At 51.0% G+C, this 23,267-nt stretch overlaps 1 protein-coding gene across 1 annotated transcript in view; it reads right to left on the reverse strand.

Moving 5' to 3' along the window:
* Positions 1–23,267, reverse strand: part of FAT2 (FAT atypical cadherin 2) — an 88,818-nt gene that overhangs the window by 60,007 nt on the left and 5,544 nt on the right. The window contains exons 2-4 of the mRNA XM_075900583.1: positions 9,985–13,279; positions 8,921–9,235; positions 110–171 (exon numbers count right to left, since the gene is read on the reverse strand). Coding sequence (XP_075756698.1) covers positions 110–171; positions 8,921–9,235; positions 9,985–13,249 — 3,642 coding nt within the window. The 5' untranslated portion in view covers positions 13,250–13,279. The remainder of the gene's footprint in view (positions 1–109; positions 172–8,920; positions 9,236–9,984; positions 13,280–23,267) is intronic.

Below are 23,267 nucleotides of genomic sequence, written 5' to 3' on the forward strand. Positions count from 1 at the left end.
GGATGGTGTGAGCCTCTTTCTCTGTGCACCAACTTGCAAGGCAGAGCTTGCTGAGGACGTGAAACACTTGCAGGTAAATACCACTAATTACAGCTTCAGTGCTGCCTACCTCCAGGATATGCTCAGCCTTGTGTTCTCGATCCAGCTGCTGAGAACCGGTGGAAATCAGGCCTGCCAAGAGAGAAATAACCTTTTGAGTTCCAAGCCTTCCAGGAGAGGATAGCACAAATTGTTCTTCTGACTCGTCAGCCGGGGCCAGATTCAAAGACTGACATTCCCCCGTAAGCAAAGTGATGAACATGCAAGAGGGTTGTAGGAAGGCAACATTTCCTACCCCCAAATCCCCATGCTTGCGAGCAGAAGTGGTTTTACAATGGGGAAATGTTGCCTCTTCTTTCTTATTTCTCTCTTCTCTGAGGCTGCGTTTAGACTGGCATGATTTTCCGCAAATGCTTTTAACGGAAAAGTTTTCCATTAAAAGCATTTTTGGAAAAGAGCGTCTAGATTAGCACGGATGCTTTTCCGCAAAAGCACTTTTGCAGAAAAGCGTCCGTGCCAATCTAGACGTGCTTTTCCACAAAAAAGCCCCGATCGCCATTTTCGCGATCGGGGTTTTTTTGCGCAAAACAAATCTCAGCTGTCTACACTGGCCCTTTTGCTCAAAAGGACTTTTGCCCGAACGGGAGCAGCATAGCATTGCCGCAAGAAGTTGGAGCAAGAAACCCTCTAGTTTGACAGTATTTTGACATTATTTCGAAATAACTGCCTGCTGTGTAGACGCGGACTAAGCAGATGCTAATTATTTTGAAATAATATTGCTGTGTAGACGTACCCTAAATATTGCAGTATTTTGGGCAAAAGTTTGAAGTTTCTTCTTATGGAAGGGAAGACTCTCTCAGCCAGCAGCTAAGGCTAGTTAAATCCAGGCTATTAGATGGACCTTGTTAACAGTGAGTAACCACTGGATAAGCTTTGCAAGGGATAGGGTGGATTCTCCATGGGGTGAAGTCTTTAGGGCTAGAGTCGATGGCTTCCTGAAAATATGCGCTAGCATGGGCTTGTGGCAGGGTTAATGGGCAGGACTGTCCTTACGCATCCGCACAATGCACAGCTGCATAGGGCACCACTGTGCCCCAAATTCAGTAGTGCCCTATGCTTAGGGTTGCCAGATGGTTGAAACAAAAATACCGAACCCCCCCCCCCCCCGCAAAAAAAAAAAACACCGGGAAAGAATTCTGTTGAAGGAGGGGAAAAAATGGGGGTGGGGGGGAGACCAAAGTTGTTGAGCAAAAAAAAAAAAAGAATTTAAAATAAAACAGCATGTCCCCTTTAAGGGTGAGTGCAGGGATAGGAACAGGGGAGCGGTTGGTCAGCAGCCATTTTGTGCTGGCAGCCTTGCAGAACCAGGTAAGCATGGGGGCTGGGGTCGGGGGGTTGGGGTTGTTGGGAGCCGGGGGAAGGCCGGGTGCTGAGTGTTTGTAGGGTTGCCAGGTGCCCGGCATTTTCGCCTCCTGGCCGGGGAAAAAAATCAGAAAATACTGGACATTTTAGGTGTCCGGCATTCTCTGAATTTTTTTACTGGACAGGAGGCAAAAATACCGGACTGTCTGGGTGAATACCGGACACCTGGCAACCCTACCTATGCTGCATATGTCTAGTGTGGGGCCCTGCTTTTCCAATCCCATAGCTCCTGCTCCACTTCCCGGCCAGCAGCTCCGGCAGGCTGCACTGCTCCCCATTCCACCTGCTCCCCCGCCAGCCTCCCTGTCTTGTTCCTCCTTCCCCTACTCCCAGCTCCTGCCTCCACAGCCCCCTCGTTTTCAAGCCCATCTGTTCCCACTGATGGCCATGTTGTACATAATGCATGACTTTCTGACAATGGAGAGCCTCAGGCTTGTGAGCGCTCTGTGTCACGGCCCTGCGTCTGCCACCGCCAGCCCTCGATGCATGGTTTATAATCCATGTATTATGGGCCAAGCCCTGAGGGCCCGTTGCTCACACAAACGCCAGCTGAAATCAATGGGCATTTGTGTGGCTATCGAGCCAGGACCGCCAATGTGGGCCTGTTTCCCAGGGTGGCCGGATTAAAGAGGTCGGAGTGCATTAGAGAGAGAAGGTGGGTGAGGGAGATCTGAAGAAAAGCTCTGTGTGGCTCATACACGCCTCTCTTTTGCCAGCAGACGGTAGCCCAATAAAATATATTACCTCACCGCCCTTCTCACTCTGGTAGGAAGTTAGTCCCCAGAAGGGGGCTAAACAGGAGGAGGGAGAGCTCTGTGGTTTGTGCATTGGCCTGCTAAACTCAGGGTTGTGAGTTCAATCCTTGCAGAAGCCATTCAGGGATTTGAGGCAAAAATTTGTCAGGGATGGTACTTGGTCCTGCTGTGAAGACAGGGGACTGGACTTGACCCCTTATTCATTGTTTTCCTTTTTTTTCCTTTGGCCAATACCAAGCAGGCTTTCTAATGGCGTTTGAAATCCACTCTGGGTTATTTGGCTGATTTCCATGTCTGGGTCACGGGTCACAGGCCACAGGCATGGGGGGAAGGTACCTTGTCGCTGTTTGGAAAGGCATGCTGGCTAGCCTGGAGGCTGGAGCTACAGAAGCTAGCTCAGCCCCTAAATACACCATGGAGGTTAGAAGCCACTGAAGCTGTTAACTTCCTCCAGCTCTTTCAGCCCTGGTTAATCATTGAGTGTGGAGGCCTTTTTGCAAAATCCCAGACAAGAATCAACACAAGCATATTTTCTACTGGATCGCCTGCTCCGCAGAATACATCTGATCCCTGCTTGCAAACTACACGGATGCCTGGCACCAGCTTTAAAAAGTTCTTTTGTAAAGTTCTTCCCCAGCTGGAAGAAAAGTTTGGAAGTCCAGGTGTGCCCGAGTCCTGCGCTTGCAGCCTGTCCGATCCCCCGTGCCGAGCAATGGGAACAGATCGTTTCTGCCTGCAGCAACAGAATGACTCCTGCTCGTTGTCAGAATAAGGGAAAAGAAAAACCCGTCGTGTTGGAACAGGAGCAGCAAAAGGCAGCACCTTGGCACCCGCCAAGAGAAAAGAACAGCTTCTGCTGGCAGAGCTGGGGATGGGGGGCTGACCTCGCGCCCAGCCCAGGCAAGAGCAGTTAAAACAGGAAGCGCTACGTTCAGAGCTTTTCACCACGAGATCCTGAGAAAGGAGGAGGCAGTTTGCCTGAAATCTCCCTTCTGTGGTCCCCTTGCCTCACTCATTTCTCCTCCCCCCCCCGTCACGTGTTCTCTTACTCTACTTCACCCTCTTTCCCCTGTTTTCCTATTTCCCCCCTCCCTCAACAAATCCCTCTCCCTCTTGCTTTCTCTTGGCACAAATTGTTAACAGAGAGGGCAAATAACCATTGACACAAACAACCCTCGGCAGTGGGGGATTCTCCATCTGGTAAGGTCTTCAGTTCCAGCCTCAATGTTTTTCTCAAAGATCTGCCTTCGCCAAACACAAGTGATGGAGATCATTAAAGGGAGAACTGGGCAAAGCGAATGGCCTGTGACATACAGAAGGTCCGACGGTATGATCCAGTGGCCCCCTGTTTCCTTCTGTCTCCCTGTGATGCGGGGTTCACCCCACACTAGAGCAGAAAGGGTTAACGTGGCCCAGGAGGAAGTCAGCAATCTGATAGGCCACCTGTGAGGGGAAAGTGGGCTGGCTGAACAAGCCCTCATTAAGGATGGAGCCCAGCTGAGTCGAAGGTACAGGGCATGCAGGCAGCAGGGTAATCCGCTGGTGCGCTGCGATGTATTTTGTCTCCGTTGACCGTCCGCTGTCACAGCCCCGCCCCCTGCTCCAGCTGGCCGTGGCTCACCATTCCTGGCTGCTGGAAGTGGCGGGAAGTGGCAGCCAGCACATCGCTGCGGCCCATGCCACTTCCCGCAGCTCCCATTGGCCGGGAATGAAGAACTGCAGCCACGGGGAGCTGCAGCAGGCAGTGCCTGTGGCCAGTCAATGCAAATAAAATGCCTTGTGCCCCCCCCTCTCCCCCCGCTCAGCATATTACCCTGTTGGATCACATGCCAAAGGCTGCAATGCGGGGACTAGAATAAAGCTTGGAGTTTGTAGCAGAAAGGGGCTGGAGTGTGGAAGCTTCTTTGGGCTTAGAGAGGGAAAGAGGAGACCCAGGGAGAGAGAAGAGGCCCTGAGATCCTGGCTCTGGAGGCAGGGTCTACCTAGAAGGGAGGGGGAGCAGAAGCCCGGTAGGGGTGGAGTAGGAAAAGACTCAAGGAAGCGGCAGCAAGGTTTGGGGTGGTGTAGCCCCTGGCTGGTGACTGGCGGCTGTCGTTCATCTGAAAAGCAGCAAACGCTCCCCAGGGTTCTCCAGAGCCACGGCGTCTCTTCGAAGAGAGGCATCTGCTGTGCTTGGGTCAATGGGGGTCATTGCAAGGTGATCCAAGCTAGGGGCGGTTTCTTTGGCTTGTGTCTCCAGTTCCTTATCCCAAGAGTCAAACCAAGGAATGTGGGATTTGGTAATAAAAGCCGGAGGATTTGCAGTTGGAACAAACCCAAGCATGTAAAGGCTTGTTGCAGGAGCATGAAGGTAGAAACCCAAGACTTATTCTGGCTTTAGTTTATGCAAGGACTTTAAATTCCATCTCACTGGCAAGTCAGTGCTGTATGCAGGCCTCTGTTTAGAGGTGACAATGAAAAACCTACCCCATCCGTCTAACCCACTGCTTGCCAGCAGCATGTAACAACACTGCACACCTGATGTTATGGCGTCTGCAGCCCCCTATGCCTGGGATAGTCCGGTGGACACTGTGTGCTCAATGGGACAGAGCAGAACTGGTCTGGCTTAAAACAATGCCCCAAATCAAAGGGTCAAGACCAGTGGTTCCCTATAAGCGGTGCGCTTGTGCAGCCGCTCAGGAAAAATGTACAGCACTGCAGAGCATTGGAGCAGGAAAGCAGCAAGTAACTTTTTTTCTCCCAGAGAGCAAAGTGCCTGTGTACAGCTCCAAGCACTCATGGAGTTGAACATCGGAAGCAGGTTGGGAGTCAAGTGGTGGATGAGGAGAACGCATTCAGAGAGGGGCATGTTTCCCAGGTCTGAAAGGAGGCACTCGGGTTTAAAGAGAGAGGGGAGCAGTGTCTGCCAGTCCGTCTGGTTGCCTCCTTGCGGAGAAGCACACACAGAAAGAAATCGGTTTCTGGAAGAAGCAGCCGCCCCCCGGACTCTGGAACCTCGAAGGAGCAGAGAGGGCAGAGACGGAGGGCATCCCAGTGGAAGAGATACTGGCTGAGTGAGTGAAGAGAAGAAGAGACCAGTTTTGTTCTGCATTCTCCTTGCTTTCAAGACAAATGACCCCGACCACCCTGTAACCCCAAAGTCCTCATTCCTTCCGCAGCATCCTCTCCTCACCCGCAAACTCCCCGTGTACTGGGACACAACTTACATCCAAAATGGACTTCCACGTCCAAAATGCAAACGTTTCCGGTGAATATTCTATCCCACGAAACCACAGCTGGGCTGGACTGGTAACAGTCCATTGCCAGTGGTGGGAGGCTATTGTCTTCACTGTGCTTATTCCTTCCTCTTATTAGCTTTTCGGCTACGTCTAGACTGGTATGATTTTCCGCAAATGCTTTTAACAGAAAAGTTTTCTGTTAAAAGCATTTGCGGAAAAGAGCGTCTAGATTGGCACGGATGCTTTTACGCAAAAGCACTTTTTGCGGAAAAGCGTCCGTGGCCAATCTAGACATGCTTTTCCACAAAAAAACCCCGATGGCCATTTTCGCGATCGGGGCTTTTTTGCGGAAAACAAATCTCAGCTGTCTACACTGGCCCTTTTGCGCAAAACTTTTGTGCAAAAGGGACTTTTGCCCGAACGGGAGCAGCATAGTATTTCCACAAAAAGCACTGATTTCAGACAGTAGGAAGTCAGTGCTTTTGCGGAAATTCAAGCGGCCAGAGTAGACAGCTGGCTAGTTTTTCTGGAAAAGCGGCTGATTTTCTGGAAAAACTGGCCAGTCTAGACACAGCCTTCGTGTATTTCTCCTCTTCCTCGCCACCCTCTCCCAGGTAACTGAGAGAGGAGACAGGGTGGAGTCCTTTATGCTCGCTCTGTGCTTTCTGAGGAAGCCCCTTGTTAAGAGCTCTTTTCGCTTCCTTTAAAGCCTTCTATCGCTGAGAGAATGTCTTAAAGGGGACCCGATTCCTATCCCTCCACAGAACAGTTCCACTGTGTGTCGTATCTGCCAGTGTGTCTCATCTGCAAACAAGAGACTGAGAGGGGGAGGTTAGCCACTGTGGGCCCTTTCATTCTTGGCTTCTCGGAGATCACCCGCTAAATGACAATGGGAGGGGGGTTATGCTGATGGCCTCTGTCTACACTGAGACCATCTCAGCTCAGGAGGGCACCGGAAAACGTATCAAAAAAAGAGCCTGTAAGAAAATAGTAAGTGCCAGGAGCAATTCTCTTCCCCAGGCAAGGCACTGTCAGACTGGCAGTGCTCGGTGGCAGAAGGGCCTGCTTGGACATGTTTATTTCCTGCTGCTACATTTCGTCGTCATGTGGGGTGACTGGTTGTTCCAGGGGGCAGGGTTCTTGCTGTGGGCAGGGAGTAAATGAACCTTTCTTTATAGGCCACATTATTGGGAAAGATGAGGGAATTTAAATGCCAGAGGGTCACAAAAGCTTTCCGGGGCTAGGACTGGCGCAGGAGCAAGAAGGGGCAGGGTAGGGTAAGCTAACCTAGTGCCTGGCAGTCCCAGCAGACAGGGCAAGAACTGAATGGGTGTGGAGACTGAACACCGCCTCGCCTTTGGAGGAGGGGGACTGTGTGGTTGGGGGAGGTACCATGGAGGTTTGTGAGTGCATTGTGGGTAAGGAGAGGCCGCTGCCTCTTGCGTGGCTCAGGAGATGCCTTCAGCCCACAGAGCTGTCAATCTGACCTTTCGCCAGCACTAGGCTCCCAGGGCAAGCCAGCTCTCTCGCTAGCTGCTGGAATGCATGCGCGTTGCTGATAAGGTCCAGCTGGGCTCTTTGGGAGAGGGCTGTGTGGATGGAGACTGTCTTTACCGGCCCTTCTGTCGGGTGGATTTTCAGAGCAACCTGAGTGTGCACCTTATGCTGGCTAGTGCCTGAGCGCAGCTGTGGGAGGGGTCTTAAGCAGAAATGGGGAGAGGGGAAATTATGGTTCTGGACCCATACAGGGAGGGATCTTTAAGGTGCATTCTTGCATGCGGTTAGTCCTGCCTTCTCCGTGAAATGCGTGGGCATTTCTGCAAAGCTGATCCTTGGGACTGAATCTTTCTGATTTGTTCCCAGTGCTATGGTGACATAAACTCTTGTTTGCTCACTAAGCTAAAGCATTTTATCAAGGGCGATATTTCTGGAGACCTAGACTGGGGTGTTCTCCACATTTAGTAAGTTTCCTTCTGAGTGGGCTGAGGGGTTATGGCTCTGAAACCTTTGTGCCAATTCTCACCTCTTCAGTAGTTGCTAAACTCCGATGACTAACAACAATGGGCTTTGTGGTTTCCCCGTGAAATTACTCATCGTTCATTACTGAGGAACATCCAGAAAATAAGACTCCCAGTCATGCCTCGTAACAGACGCTTCTGCTCCAACAAATTCAGTTACTCAAAATAGTCTCCTGTCTTAGGATGGAGGGTTCATCTCTGAGTGACGTTGGTAGAATTTGGAAGTGACCAGTTATAGTCTTTTCTAGAGCCTTGCTGGATCTGGAATCCAAATCCTTTTAGAACCTATCATGTTCTTCCCTCCATGTAGGAAAAAAAGAGAGAGCGGCATGTTTTGCCTTGAAAAAGCATTCAGCATAAAAAACCTAAACTATTGGAAAAACCTCTCCAGAGCGTATTAAAAGCGCTAGATCAGTGGTGGGCAACCCGCTACCTGTGGCCTCCAGACTCCCTGGCTGCCCCTTTCCCCATGTGCCTCTCACGCACTGGGCACTGGAACCCCACACTTTCTACTCTTCCCCCTCCCTCCAAGAGCTGGAATGCCGTGAATCAGCTGTTCGCAGAGTTCCGGCTCGGGGAGGGAGAGGGGGAATCAGGGATGGGAGCGTGAATCAGGTGATTAGCGTGCTCAGAAAGTGCTGGGAGCACGTCATACAGTGATCATGCCGTTTAATGACCAAAGAGGGTCATCAAAAAGGACATTTCCTTTTAGAATCCTAGAACACTAGAACTGGAAGGGGCCTCAAGAGGTCACCGAGTCCAGTCCCCTGCCCTCACGACAGGACCAAATACTGTCTAGAAAGACCATTCCTGATAGCTGTCTATCCAACCCACTCTTAAATATCGCCAATGCTATCTCTTGGTGCGGGTATACCTGCCTCTTGCTCTCACTGCCCGGTGGGGCAACTGATTGCAAGGAACAATATTAAAACCAATTTTTTTTATTCTCATGGATGCTCCCAAAGAGGTAAAACAATCTCCTTTCCTTCTGAGCACCTCTTGGCTGAATCTCATTTCCTTCTGAGCATCTCTGGGCTGCAAATAAAGGCTGGTACAGTTGGTGGGAGTGCCAGTGACAATCTGCCTCTTAGCTATGGGAGCCAACAGCCACGCTAGGCTCTAGAGCAAGGTGAGGAGAGGGGCCCCATGTGGAAGGGGCGAGGCACCACCACGTCCTCAAGCAGCCCTAAGAACACAGCCGTATGATGCTCCAGTGGCAATTTAAAGGGCTTGAGGCTCTAAGCCCCCTTTGAATCACTCAGTTGCCCCCTTTGCTGCCCCTGTCGGCAGGCTTGCTCTTAGCAGAGATTGTCCCTGGGGATTTGGATGTTTTGAAAGAGTCACCCTTAAACTGATCCATTTCATTCAAGGCCAGCTGTAATTTAGCAGCTATGCCCGTTGCGGTGCTGAGTAAGCTCTCCGCAACACTCCATGCAGTCTAGGAAGACAGAGCCTGCTTAGGCCTTACCTGTGACAGGATTAATGGTGAAGCACGCATGAGCATTTCCATGTAGGATTTGGAAAGTCAGCTTCCCTGTGGAGCTGGAGTCAGGGTCCCTGGCATCAAGCTGAAGGACAGAAGTATTCACTGGGGCGTTCTCCATGACAGAGGCAAAAAAGATGGGTCTCGACATCTGGGGCGGGTTGTCATTGATGTCGGTGACTTCAATATAAACCTCGGCCACAGAGGACAGAGGAACGGAACCCCGGTCAACAGCTAACACGGTCAGCCAGTAGTGAGATGTGGATTCTCGGTCCAGCGGTCCCACCGTCTGAATTGTACCTAGGAGAGTTACAACAGGTTCTTTCAGTGGATTCCAAGAACTCCAAAAACTATGAACAACAATTCCCTTTAAAAACTCTGGGTTGGGTTTGTGTGTGGTCCACTAGCAGTCCTATGTTACCATGCAGGAGATCTGAGTCTGGTGCATGGGGTTGGCATGATCCTAGAGATGCAGCTGCATGCCTTGGGGTTGTTAGATGGTGGAGGGAGAGAAAGGGATCTGAAATACTGCAGGAGGAGATCCTGATGACTGAAGGGAATCTCAATTTCATACCCTCTTGGTCCAGCTGAGGAAGGGGCACGCAGACCTCACTGCTATGGGAGTTACAGCTGGCCAAGGAAATCCCAGATGTCTGCAGTGAAAACCAGGAAGAGGACATGGAAAGTGTGTCTGGGGCATGTCCCAGTCCCAAGTTCCCCTGAGCAGATAGTGGGGCTGTTATGGGGCTTTGGCTGCTCTTTCAAGCTGTCTTCTCCTTGCCCACCTCCCTCAATAGGCAGGAGGTGCACACAGCCTGCTCCCCACCGGCATGAATTCCCGTCAGGAGCAGCTACCCCATGAATGATTTCAGCTAGCGCATGAGGATGCGCATTGCCCTCCCCATGGAAGATCTGACATCATGGGCTTTGCAAACAAAATACAGAAAAATTCTGGCAGGTCAAAATTCAGACCAGCCAGAGGATGTCATTTAAAATAGTCTTCACAGCACCCCACCCCCCAGTATGCCCCTATAGTGGACCCTCATTACCTGTGTCCTCTTCAATGTGGAAGACAGCTAGGCCAGTGCCCTCTCTGATGGAATATTGGAGTTCTCCATCCTTCCCCTTATCGCCATCCTGAGCTGTTACTGTCATCACCGATGTGCCCTCTGGGCTGTTCTCCTGCACCCAGCCGCTGAACACAAAGGAGGTAAAGTGAGGCGGGTGCAGGTTCTCATTGACATCCAGGACATCAAGCGCCACGTGGCAGAATGAAGAGCGAGAGACTGGCCTCCCGCCGTCGCTGACATGCACGGTCAGATTGTAGAAATCCCGCGTCTCATAATCCAGCTCTTTCTCCACCTGGAGAGCCCCCGTCAGCCTATCCATGTGGAACGTCCTCTCCTCATTGTTGATAAGACTGTATTTTACCTCTCCCCCAGAGCCAGTGTCAGGATCAAAGGCTTCTAGGAAGAGAAGAATGGTCCCTAGGGGCAGGTCTTCAGGGACCTTCACGTGGTTCTGGGCTGGGAGGCAGCGTGGGGGATTGTCATTTACATCTTCCAAAGTCACAACCAGATCAGTGACTGAAAACAGCTGGTGGCCCATTCTAGGCTGGTCCCTGGCTTCAATTTTTAGCATATAGCGAGGCCACAATTCTCTGTCCAGGGGGCCCGTTACTGTCACCTCCCCAGTGACACTGTTAATGGCAAATTTATCAGTGGGGGTTAGGAGGGAATATTTCACCTTCCCGTTGTCATCTGTATCAGCATCTTCCGCTCTGACCTGCGCGACAGTGGTCCCTTTTGTGACATCTTCTGGTATCGCTGCCCAGTATGCCCCTTGTGAGAATTTTGGAGCATTGTCGTTGGCGTCCAACACGTTGACTGCCAAGAGTTTCCACGATGACTTCTGAGGCGTGCCCAGGTCATACACAGTAATGTTAAGGATGTAGAAGCTTGTTCGTTCATGGTCTAAAGGGGAGAGAACATGGAGGAAACCCCTTTCTATGTCAATTGTAAAGCAACTGTCCTCATTCCCATCAGCGATCACATATACCAGTTTGCCGTGAAAGCCAGGATCGGGGTCAACCGCTGCCAGGTCAACAATGGTTGAGTTGACTGGGACTGTCTCCAGGACATCGATAGACCTTGGAAAGTTGTCCTCAAACCGGGGTGCATGATGATTCACGTGATACAGGTTCACAGCGGTTTCCTCCTCCAGTCCTTGGTCCTGAGACAGAGATTCAATGGAGTGGATTATATTCTCCGTTAGCTGTTGCAGTACCCCTGTCTCCTCGCACTGCATGTGGACTGGGAAGTCTGGGCCAACCACAGTGATGTTCACGGATGTAGGCAAAGCATCATTCTCTCCGTCCGTTGCAGTTATTTGCAGAGAATAGAAGGGCGGTTGTCCGGCAGGTAGATCTCTGAGTGAGGTTCTAAGGGAGAGGACCCCAGAGATGGGATTCATGTCAAAATGCTGCAGTTCGTTGCCTGAAAGGATTTTGTATTTGACATGCTGCAGCTCATCTACATCAATGGCGGATACAGTGACCACAGGATGCCCGATCGATAAGTTCTGGGGGATGCTTCCACTGCAGTTGGCTTTCTCAAATACTGGGGCATTGTCATTAAGGTTGCTCAAGATGAGGGAAACATAAACTTCGGTCTCATGGCGGAAGGGGGAGCCCCAGTCTGATGCCCAGACACGCAGATGGTACCATCTCTGCATCAGTTCATAGTCCATTGGCTTGGAGGTGGAGATGACACCTGAAAATGGATCAATAACGAATGGAGCAGCTCTCTTGTTGGCTATGGTGTAGGTGACAATCCCATTCTCCCCCTGGTCAAGGTCGGTAGCCTTCACTGTTAAGATGCTGGTGCCAGGCGGAAGGTTTTCATCGAAGCTGTCGCGGTACGAAGACTGAGTAAAACTTGGAGCGTGGTTGTTGCAATCAGTGACATCAATGACCACAGCTGCATAGGCCTGACTGTTGGCTGTTGTAACTTCAAGTTCAAAGTGAGACTGGTCTTGGAAGTCCATCCTTCTGACAGTCGTGATCAGCCCTGTTTGAGGGTTGATTTTAAACCCTGTGCTGTCGGGAGTGGGTCTCAAAATATACTTCAGATGTGGGAAGACTGGAGTGACTTTAACCATAGTAACTTGGCTCCCAGGTGGGGAAAATTCACTGAGCCGGGCCCTGTACACTTCCTGCTCAAATCTGGCTGAGACGTACTTGGAAGGAGGGATGTGGATAACTCGAACCTGAGAGGTCAGAGGTGGTTTGCTCTTGTCCGTGGCCTGCAGACTGAGATTGAAACCCCAGGGGTTAGCCAGCCAGTCGATCTCTTTGGTGGACACGATCATGAATTCATTGCTCCCAACAAAGGATTTGATGGCTTTGAAGTGTCTTCCTGGATCTCCGGCCACAATATCAACTGAATCGACCCCGGCTTCTGAACCATTCGCGTCCACAAACAATGTGGCATACAGGAGGTCCTCATCAGAGTCAGATGGTGTCACTATCACTGAAGTAATAGCTGGGGGCTTCCGGACAGATGGCTCCACTTGGACCACCAGACTAGCCAGGTTTCCAAATCCATTGCCCTCTGAGATTTTCCTCATTCTGTCCACAGCCAGGACCTGCAGCTGGTGTTTCCCTCGGTGGGTGCTGTTCAGCTTCCCGGCTGTCATCACTACGCCACTGGTAGGGTGCACCGTGAACAAGTGTGAGCGGGTGTGGAGAGTGTAATAGAACTCTGCATTCTGACCCACGTCGGCATCCGTGGCGCTGACCACGCTGATGGCGGTTTTCGGGGGGGTGTCGTCTCCGACGATGACTTTGTATGAGGGGGGTGAGAAGAGAGGTTTCAAGTCATTCCTGTCCAGAATGCGGATCAGCACTTTGGCCCAGCCGTCATAGGCAAAAGCTTTCTCTGTCGCTTGAATTATTAACAGGTAACGGTCTTGGACCTCCCTGTTTAAAAGCGCCGTGTTCCCGCTCCTCATTCTGATCCTCAAGAAGCAGAAATCCCCAACCATGTGCTCCTCGGCTTTAAAGAGGCTGTCGCTGTCCCCAGAAGCGATTCGGTATCTGATGGCCCACGCTGGGTCTGTCACGTGAATGCCCATTTTGACATAGCTCTCGACGTAGGTCTTGGGGGCAGAATTCTCGTAGATTGTGGCGTTATAAAAAGGGTGAGTAAAGTGCAAGGGGGAGGAGCTGCCTTTCTCAGAGCGCCCCCCGCAGGCCAGACAATGCATCAGAAATAAAGCAGAGCTCAAGACACGCTTCGTTGTAGCAATTCCCATGGTGTGCGAGGGGAGTAGTCTCCTTGGGTCCTGAAGGAAGGCAAAGAATGAACGTGTTAGTCTGTAATGTTGAAAACTTTAAAAACAATGAAACCACCTGAGAGACAACATCGGGGCTCCTACAACTGCTCATCCTCGAATGTGATCTATGCCATCAAGCGCCAGCAATGCCCCCTTTGCCGTGTATATAGGCCAAACCGGACAGTCTCTGCACCCCAGGATTAATGGACACAAATCAGATATGGCAACACACACGAACCCGTAGGGGAACATGTTAACCTCCCTGAGCATTCAGTCATGGATTTAGAAGTAGCCATTCTTCTACAAAGGAATTTTATCACTCAGTTACAGAGGGAAATAACTGAAATGGAATTCATTTACAAATTTGACACGATCCGTTTGGGCTTGAATAAAGATATTAACTGGGTAATGCACTGCAAAGCCAATTTCCCCTGCCTTTGATATTCTCTTTTACACATCAAAAGCTATGACCAACCTGACTTAATTAACATAATTAATACTGGCCTTACAATTGACAGGTAACTGCTTTTGCTGTTGTATATACTCTGGATTTTGTAATTTCCACTCCAACACATCTGATGAAGTGCCTGCTGGACCGTGGATATTGCTGGACCAGAGATTCCTAAATTTTAGAGGTGTAACCTGTATTACAGGTACCCCTCTTTGCGGTAAAGGATGAAACCAAGGCTACTCACTAGTAATTCAAGCTATTTATAGGTGCCTATATTTCCTTTGGATCTCCCAGGAGATCGCTATCTGAGGCTGTTCCTTCCTCTTTTAAATTCAAATTGCATATCAAGTACCTGCCAGCTGTTTGGCACCTTACTAATTTAAACAAGCAGGACTTGTTTTTCCAGGTGCTTTTTTCTCTCTTAAGATTTATCTCTTTAAAAGCCAGGACTGGTTCGATTTCCTATTTACACCAAACAGTGGGAACAAATTATCCGCACCCAGGCTTGTGCGCATGGGCATCAGCTTCTCTTGTGGCGATGGCTAATGACTGATGAATAAAGGGCTATACACGAGACTCTGTCATTCACAGCCAAGCTTCATTAATAAGTAAAGGCCTCTCAGCCAGCAGTCTAGCTGACTGGTGCTCCTGGAACAAGACAGCTGATGTGTAGCCGTAGCATAAGTGGCTTGGGCCACGTGGATGATCAAATATCCGAACCAAAAACCAATGTCCTGGGGAGCTAGTATAGAGTTGGCCAAGTCCAGAGCATTTTGCTACTGTACTATTTCCCTTCCCCAAATCTCGACACTCACTGAGTCCTGAGCCAGCTATGCAACACGTTTGCGTAAAAAAGAGAGAGCTGTGTGTATGAGAGCGAGCGAGCTGTGCTCTTAAAAGATCTGCTTCTTGCTTAGAGGGCTGAAGACTCTGGCAGCATGTCGGGACTTGTCGGAAGCTGCTTCTTTTAGTGGCTGAAGCTAGAAAGAAGATGTGTGGGTGTGTTTGTGGGGGGGCGTCCCGCCGGCCTGCAGAGCAGGAAGAGTTTCTTGTCTCCTACAATCCACGTGAGCAGAGGGAGCCAGTGCTTGAAAAAGAAAAAGTGAAAGAGACAGACAGCGCTTAAGAAGGGCAGATTTTCCAAATGACAGCAGAGCATTAATGGTCACATCTGGTACCTTTTCTCTAGCAGGGCCAATGCCGAAAGCTTGAGCATAAAGCAAAACATTCCTCCAACCGCTGCTGAAAGAGTTCAGTTTAACTGCCCTTATTCTCAGCGTTTGCAACGACTGACACTATTTTACATATATAACGATGGCTGAATTCTACCCTCTGGAGGCCTTTGTGCGAGTCCCATTAACGTCAATAGGAGCTGTGTTGGCAAATGTGGCAGCAGAATTTTGCACCTCACCAAGCCTGTTCCCTTCCCTTCTCTCTCCCAAAAATTCCTCTCTTTTATCCTTTGGGGAGTGGACAATAACCCCTGCTCCTGCTCCTCATGAGGAATAAGCAAAGCCGCTGTGTGGATGATGCAGAAACTCAGTGTAAGATATATCAACTCCAGCTACATAATGAACTAAATCAATTTGACCTTCCGCTGTAGTGTAGACAGGCCAGGCCTAAGGGAGAAAGAACGTTAGGGTGAGCCCGGGAAGTAAGTAATTCTGGGATTCTTGGTGCTTACTTCAGGGATCCCTGATTCATGGGTTAGGTGTAGCATGCTCATAGGGGCTGGGTTTGGCCTATTGCTAAATAGAGAATGTAGCCCTTTCTGGGTTTAAATTACTTTGTAGGATTCTAGAGGAGTGATATTATTCAAAATGGTCACGCTTTTCAGCAGGTTATTTTCTAGAGGAAGCAAGAAAAACAAATCCCCTGACATCAAAAGCCAAGTATCAGACCCTTACAGCCGACTCTATTAGCCTCGTTTAGCAGGGACACGTTAATTGACTGTTTTTTTTTCTTTTTTTCCCTCTTCCCTCTTTTTCCGCTTTATATTTCTCCCTCTGTGCCTCTGTCATCTGTAGAAGTGGGCTGTGCCCACGGAAGCTCATGATGCTCTCTATATTTTCTGGTGAGACTCTAATGCTGCAGGACCACTCGTTTCCTTAAGACAAAATACAGGACTATGTAGCACTTTAAAATACAGGACTATGTAGCACTTTAAAAACTAACAAGATGGTTTATTAGATGTTAGTCTTTAAAGTGCTACATAGCCCTGTATTTTGTCTCAGCTACACCAGACTAACACGGCTACATTTCTATCGCTATTCGTTTTCTTAAGTTTTTTAAAATCCACGTCTTTCGGAGCAGCGGCTCCAGGGATGACACGAGAACGCCATGACATGGGCTGGACAGGGGTCGCTGGCAAACGCTGTCTGTGAGGCAGCGGGGCCGACAGCCACTGCAGGCCCTGGGGCAAGGTATGTGTGGGGGCCAGCTCTGCACCCCCCCCAGAAGGGGTCAGCCCTCAGGCGGAAGCGGGGGGACCCAGACCATGGCACTCACTGCAGCCTCTCGGAACTAAGCAGAATACCTTGCACAACGGTCTGGTGGCAATTCAAGGGCCCTGGAGCTCCGTCTGCCGCCCCTGCTGCTGTAGCAGTGTCAGCTGGGAGCTACAGGCCCCTTTGGATCACCGGGCCCCAGGGCAATTGCCCCATGGGCCCCCCTGTCGGTAGATCTGCTATGGGGGTTAAATCCATGGCCTCTGTACCTTGCTTTGCAGCCCCAATCCCACAGAGGACACTTCCCGGTCTCAGGGAAGCTGTTTATTGACAGATCTCACACGCTCTCTCCTTGATCTACTGCCCTTTCCAGGAGCCTTTCCCCTCCTGGGCCTTTCCGGGGCACACCTGGGAGGGGGCTGTGCTTCTGCTCTCTGGCTGGAGAAGCCCTGAGCCTGCTACACCCTTCCCTGCAGTGCTCTGCTCCTTTGGGCCTGCCACCGTCCTCCCGGCACATGCATTGGCAGGGATTCTGCGGTTCTACACGTTGCTCCCTGTGTCCGTGCCAGCAGGTACATACCAGGAGATCATCCCTCCGTGCAGGAGCCCAAGAGGGACCCGCATTCCTCGCAGGGCGGAGTCCTGCAGACTCAGGTCCCGAGTAAATCCGTTGGCTGTGCTTTTAATCCGGCTGCGTGTTAACTGAGGAACTGCCTTGGTAACTCTGAATTAAATATCCCAGGGGAGACTGGATGTTAAAAGCGTGTCCCAGAAGCTGGGGGACTGAAATGAAGAGACGGGCATGGTGATGAGGCTCAGAGGGGGAAATCCTTTAGATGGGTGGAAACTAAACGATTACCAATAGCAGTTTTCCCCATGGGGGGCAGGTGGTGTAGGCTAGGGTGAGGCCAAAACTGCCTGCACTCCCTAGCCGCCAGGGAAGGCTGGGGCCACGGCACAGCAGCCTGGCTCCCCAGCCACCAGGGAGGAATGGGGCAATGGTGCAGCAGCCCTGCTCCCTGGCCACTGCAGCATGGCAGCCCTGAGCCCCCAGGTGGCCATGAAGGTTCCAGTTGGGGGTGGGCAGGGCTTGGATCCAGGGGCGGGGCCTAGGGTGGAAGGGGCGGGGCTGTGGCTTGCCTTCCCCAGCTGGGCCTTGTTCCCTTAAGCTGAGTGCTTGGGCAGCCATGCAGGAGAGATTCAAATGCCACCCAGCTGATTACCAGAGTGGCCACAGCACCTCCAGCCATCAGCATGTGTTTCTATTGGTGGTGCACATCCACACATGCCCTGGTGCAAATGACAACATTTATTCTGCACACGGTTGGGAAAAGATTCGAGAAGGAACATTGCCAGGAACTGCAAGATAAAGGCCAGGCCCAGTTACCCAGTGTGGCTCCCGCTGAGCACGTGACCCAAAAGTTGTGAGCTGTCTCTTGCCATGTCCCAATGACGCCAGTTTTTGATTCTGCAGTAGCAGGGCAAGTCTTGATTTAATAGTCAGAGCTTGCATGTTTTGGGGTACGCCTCAGAAAAGCAGGGAGAGAGTTGCAGAAAGGGGGTGGGGGACCAGCGACAGTGAACACCCTGAGTTCTAGCCCCTCCAAGAGAAGCACCCCAAAATTAACCAAACTCAAGCAAGTTAATAGGGAACATAGCTGTTGAACTGAACACGGGCCTCGCTCCTTTCAGTGCCTAGAATTTGGACCCTCCTCGAGACCCCTCTGAGCTCTGGACGTGCCAACCCCCTACAGATCCGACAGGAGCCACTGGGATTGGGGGAAGCTCAGACCCTTTGTAAACTCAGGCCCATGGGAGTTAGGCACCTCCATACCATGAAGGATCTAGAGCAGGGCTGGGCAAGATGCAGCCCGGGGGCAGGATCCGGCCCGCCTAACACTTTGATCTGGCCCGCGGATTGCATCTGGCCGCTTTCTATTTATAGCCTGTTGCCTGTGCCACCGAATTTCCCGGCAGTGGCTCAGGCAGCAGGATCCTATTTAAATGGTCCATGGCTCTCATTCGCAGCGCTACCCCAGCAGCGGCTGGAGCTATGAGCCCTTTAAATAGCCGCAGCAACCCCGGGCGGCTGCCTGGCCACGTGGTAGCAGCAGGGCCGGGAACCGTGAGTCCTTTGCTGTGTGGGGAGGAGCTAGTCCCCAGCCCTGCCCCTTGCACCCCAGCCCCGCCCCTTCTGGGGGCGGAGCCAGCCTATGACCACATAGCAAAATTCATTTAGCGGCCCCCCCTGAGAAAATTCTTGCCCACCCCTGATCTAGAGCAAGGTGTCTCAAATGGCGCACCCCCAGAACGGAGGCGCCGTCTCTGTGTAGCCCTTCGTGGCACACAGCTGTCATCGGGGGAAGATGGGTTCCATTGTAGTCCCCAGAGGTAGAAGTGACTGTTTGCTCCTCCCGGAAATCATAGAGTTTGCTCAAGCCAGCTGTTTGCCTCTTTTGCCAGAGGGTCTGGTCTGCACTCTGCCCCTAGAATACACCCTGCCTGCAACCTTCCCCCTGCACCGTTCCCCACAAGGCCTGGAGGAAAGACTGGGTTTGGGATTCCCATTCTCCCTTGATTTCTTGCAGGAGATCTACCCCGTGGTGCCATATATCCTCTAGCCTGCTCCTTCCCTGCATTTCCCACTCACCTGTTTAAAACTTTGCCCAGAGCCCCGCCAGAATAGCTGTCACGGGAGGAACATGCAGACACACGCCTATCTCTTTGTAGGCTGTAAAAGGGGCAAAAAGCCCTGTAGCTGCTCAAATGACAAATGACTGGGTCCATTTTATTGTGCTTCTAAAGTGCAAAGGTCACAAAGGAAGCAGGGACGGAGCGAAGGGAGCAAATTATTTAGCAGGCGCAAAGCCCGAGGGGGGAAGGAATCCAGGAATACACCTTCTGGTTCAGTATGTATACAAACGGGAGGGACGCTGCATGAGAACTTCGTGTAGGGCCAAAGGTTGCAAAATGAAAACAATAATGAATGTTGTTGAATATAGAAAATGTTGGCTTAAAAAGAATCTCTGCACCCAGAGGACATTTATCCAGGTCTCTAAAAACCCCTTTGACTAGCACTAAAGTCTTGTTAGAAAAACTGTATTTGCTTTTCACAGTTATATGCAATTTGCCAGTTTCTCAGCTTGGTCAGTATCAAAAAGACTGGTCAGTTTTATCTTGCAGCTCTTGGGTTTCCCGTTAGGTACACTGCTCAGATTCTTGCCATCTTTGAGTCATGAGGGCTAACGAGGCATGTTGTTGCTGTTTAATAAATGATGCCACCGGACTTTAAAACATAAAAACAATGTGATGGAACCATTTGTGTGGGTCTGATCTGTGTGGCCAACTTTCATGATTTTGTGGTGATTGTTGTCTCATGATAGTTGGGACTTTTCTTAAAGCACCACCTCCTGGAAACAGGTGTTTGATATGAGAATCTCTGTTTCAATTTTTAAAAGGAAAGAAAAGTGTCTAGCCCTCACGGTTGTCAAGTAAAACTTGAAAATGCAAACCCAAAACATTGCCCCGCCACAAGACATCTAAACAGAATCCATTTCATTATTTTAAAAATCTCATGATTTGTAAAACCAATCTTGTGATTTTTTTTTCCTGGGCCTGCCTCATGACTTTTGACCAGCTGGCTTTGGTGAGCTGCATGTGATGTGCAAACTTGTTGGGGGCCAGGTTTGACTGGATAGCACCTCTGTAAAGTAAAAGCATAGCTGATCGCACAATGAGATACTATTAACCCCTACTGCCTCCCACTCTCAAGCAGTGGTTTTTAAATGGCTTGGACAAAGCACTGAAAATCATTTCCTGAGTGCTAACCAGCCAGGGACTGCACGGCTGATTATTTAAAACCCGGTGCTGTGTGTTCATTTTATGCCCGAGGTCTGTCTGTCAGCTTGAAACGACTCATTAAATGCTGTTCTTTGCTATGCTGGCCATGCTGCAGGTGGATAACTGACCCTGGATGGAAACATTATGCTCCAGTAGTTCTGGGGATCTCTGGTGGCATTGTTGGGTGAGGGCCTGAGACAGGAATTAAACACCCAGAAAAGGAGGCAATTCCACAGAGACTGCAAAACGGAGTGGTATGATTAGGCAGAGTAATGCGTGTAATACTGGGTCGGGAGGTGTATAATTTAAGCAATAGTCCTCTTCCTCTCCAGAAGTTCTTCCTCAGTGCTGGAAGAATCAGTTGGGGAGCCAACTAATTAGTTAGAGCCACATAACCAATGTGTGGCTAACACTTGCTGATTCTTCCTGCGCCACGGCTCTAAGATATAGTCTTTCTGAGCCGTCCACACCGCGAAATCGCCCAGCTGGGCTCTTGTGTCTCCTTTGCTGCAGCATCCTCTGGCCTTAGCAAACGCAACATCACCCCACTCGTATCCACACAAATCGCTGCTGCAAAGGCACCGCTTGGACGGTATCTCCCCTCTGTTTGCAACCGGCTACTGGCTCCCCTTCTCGAACACAAGCTACTTCTCTTCAGTTCCACGTCGCTCCTTTCTCTGTGAATAACGCATGCGCCAGGCGGAGGGGTTTCTAGAGCCAGCGCGCCACCAGCACTGCCGGTGTGTAATGCTGCTTGGAAGAGTGCATGGTCCTGCAGCCGTCCACGAAAAAGTCGGAGCAGATCACCAGCCACAGGGCAGTGTCACGGCAGTATCGATGCCTCGATGAGACAAGAGACGACCGCCTGCAGAGAGATCACCGTCCCCTGTGTGGGCTGGCCTGTGATGCTTAGGAGAAAGCCAGCAGGGCTCAGCTTGGAGTATCGCTAGGAGGGTAAGTGAACTGGACTTGCATTGGCACCGCAACATCCAGCCCAGACGCTGCCTTGGTCCTGCTTTGGGCAGGGGGCTGGACTCGATGACCTCCTGAGGTCGCCTGGATTCTATGATTTTAGGCTCACCCTCTCTAGTCCGGCACTCCCTGGTCCGGCAACATCCGTGGTCTGGCATGATTTTTGTTGGCTAGATGTCCACTTATCGTGGGCATGGGCATGTTTCACGCGGTCCCAAAAAGTTTGTTTCCAGCCACCAGTCCTGGCTCTCAGGGTTCTGCGCTGTTGTTTCGCTCTAATTTACCCCTCAGTGTCTTCTCAGAGCCCAGGAGGCAGTGACAGCGTTGGTAATGCTGCTAGACAATAGAGACCTCCCGTGGTTCAGCATTGCTCAGGTCCCGAAAGGCTCAGCCTATTCTTGCAAGGCAGCATGGCTCTGACGTGGTTCCAGTCTCATGAGGCCATCAGAGCGCTTCATACACGAGATCAGATAATGTCTTGCAATGCCCTTGTCCCCATTTCACAGGCACATCAAGCAATTAAGTGCCCTGGCCTCTGTGTAGCTCTTCCAGCTTCTTCCTGCCCGGACAGCAAGAGGGAGCGACTCCAACCCCACAGACCAGCTGACCTAGGGGTAGCCGGCCAGTCTTGACATTGATCATCTCATCACACCAGGTAAGGAGGGCGGGCACCTCCCTGTGTGGTACAGACTCTGTGGCCAGGCTGCGGAGCACTGGCCAGCATCAGCTGCTGCTTGGCGTGGTCTTACGCCCAAGGGTTCCATCTGGTTTTGAGTGGGTGGCTAGTTGTGTGACTGCAACCAGGCACTGAGTCTGTGCCACATTGGTAGGTGGGCAGGTGGGTTCATCTAACCCGTTCCTGCCCTCTCCCTCCCTCCTTCATCTCCCACTCCTCCTCCTCACTGGTCCATTCTGCAATCCTCACTGACAGACAGCCCCCAACCTGCAGCAAAGACTCACCAGCAGCCACACAATGCACCTCAGGTACACTCCCCCAGGAACCTGCCCCTGCAACAAGCCCCCTTGGCAACTCTGCCCACACATCTACACAAGTGACACCATCACAGGACCTACCCACATCAGTCACCTGCACACCCATTAATGTGTTATATGTCATCAAGTGCCAGCAATGCCCTGTACAGTGGCCATGCTGGATAGTCTCTGCAACAAAGGACAAATGGACCCAAATCAGACATCAGGAATGGTCACACACACACACACCTGTAGGGGTCCTTTTTAACCTCTCTGGACAGTCAGAAATGGATTCGAAAGGCGCCATCCTCCCACAAAAGAGTTTCAAAGCCCTGATTACAAAGGGAGATGGCTGAACTGGAGTTCATTTGCAAATTCAACACTATTCATTTAGGATTGAATAGAGATCTCAACTGGTTAACGCACTACAAAGGCAATTTGCCCTCTCTGGATATTCACATCTCCACACCCAATGGTGTGAATGGCCCGTTTTCACCCTGACTTGATTAGAGATGTGTGGCTGTGGACTAGCCTGTAACCGGAAGTGGTGGAGATTGCTCTGGGACATTGATGATCCTCCTAGTTTTGCCAGCAGCTGGAAAGGTCGATTTCTAGGCTTCTGCGTTTCTGACGTGCAGGACAAATTCACCACCGCATCCGCTCTCCTCCAGAAAATGCTGCCCGCACCTCTCACTTCCCGCCCCGCTCCCTGACACCGGGCCCCCTTGTGGTGTAAAGGGGTATGTCTACACTGCCACCCTAGTTCGAACTAGGGTGGCTAATATAGGCATTTGAACTTGCAAATGAAGCCCGGGACTTAAATATCCCGGGCTTCATTTGCATGTTCCCGGGTGCCTTTCAGGAGAAATAACGGTGGTTTGAATTAGGAGCTTTAATTTGAACTACCTAGTCCGTGCCGCATATAGCCACGGGCATGGAGTTCGAACTACAGGGCATTTAAAAATGGTGGCGCCTGTGAACATGCAAATGAAGCCCGGGATATTTAAATCCCGGGCTTCATTTGCAAGTTCGAATGCCTACATTAGCCACCCTAGTTCGAACTAGGGTGGCAGTGTAAACATACCGAAGAAGATCCTGACTCGTGTCTATCTCACATGTGGCCCCTTGTCCGGCTTCTCTTTCTGCTCCGGTTCTGGTGGCTGATCTCCCCACTCCTCCTGCCCCTCGCACATTCCATCTGTGGCCCCACGAAGTCATGAGGCCCCCCCCCCTCGAAGGTGGCCATGTGCCTTATCTGGAGGAGGAAGCTGGACAGGGAGGTGCTCTCCAACTGATGGGCCTACTTCTGATCCTC

Source organism: Pelodiscus sinensis, chromosome 17 (genome assembly GCF_049634645.1).
Source record: "Pelodiscus sinensis isolate JC-2024 chromosome 17, ASM4963464v1, whole genome shotgun sequence".
Classification (NCBI taxonomy): Eukaryota; Metazoa; Chordata; order Testudines; family Trionychidae; genus Pelodiscus; species Pelodiscus sinensis.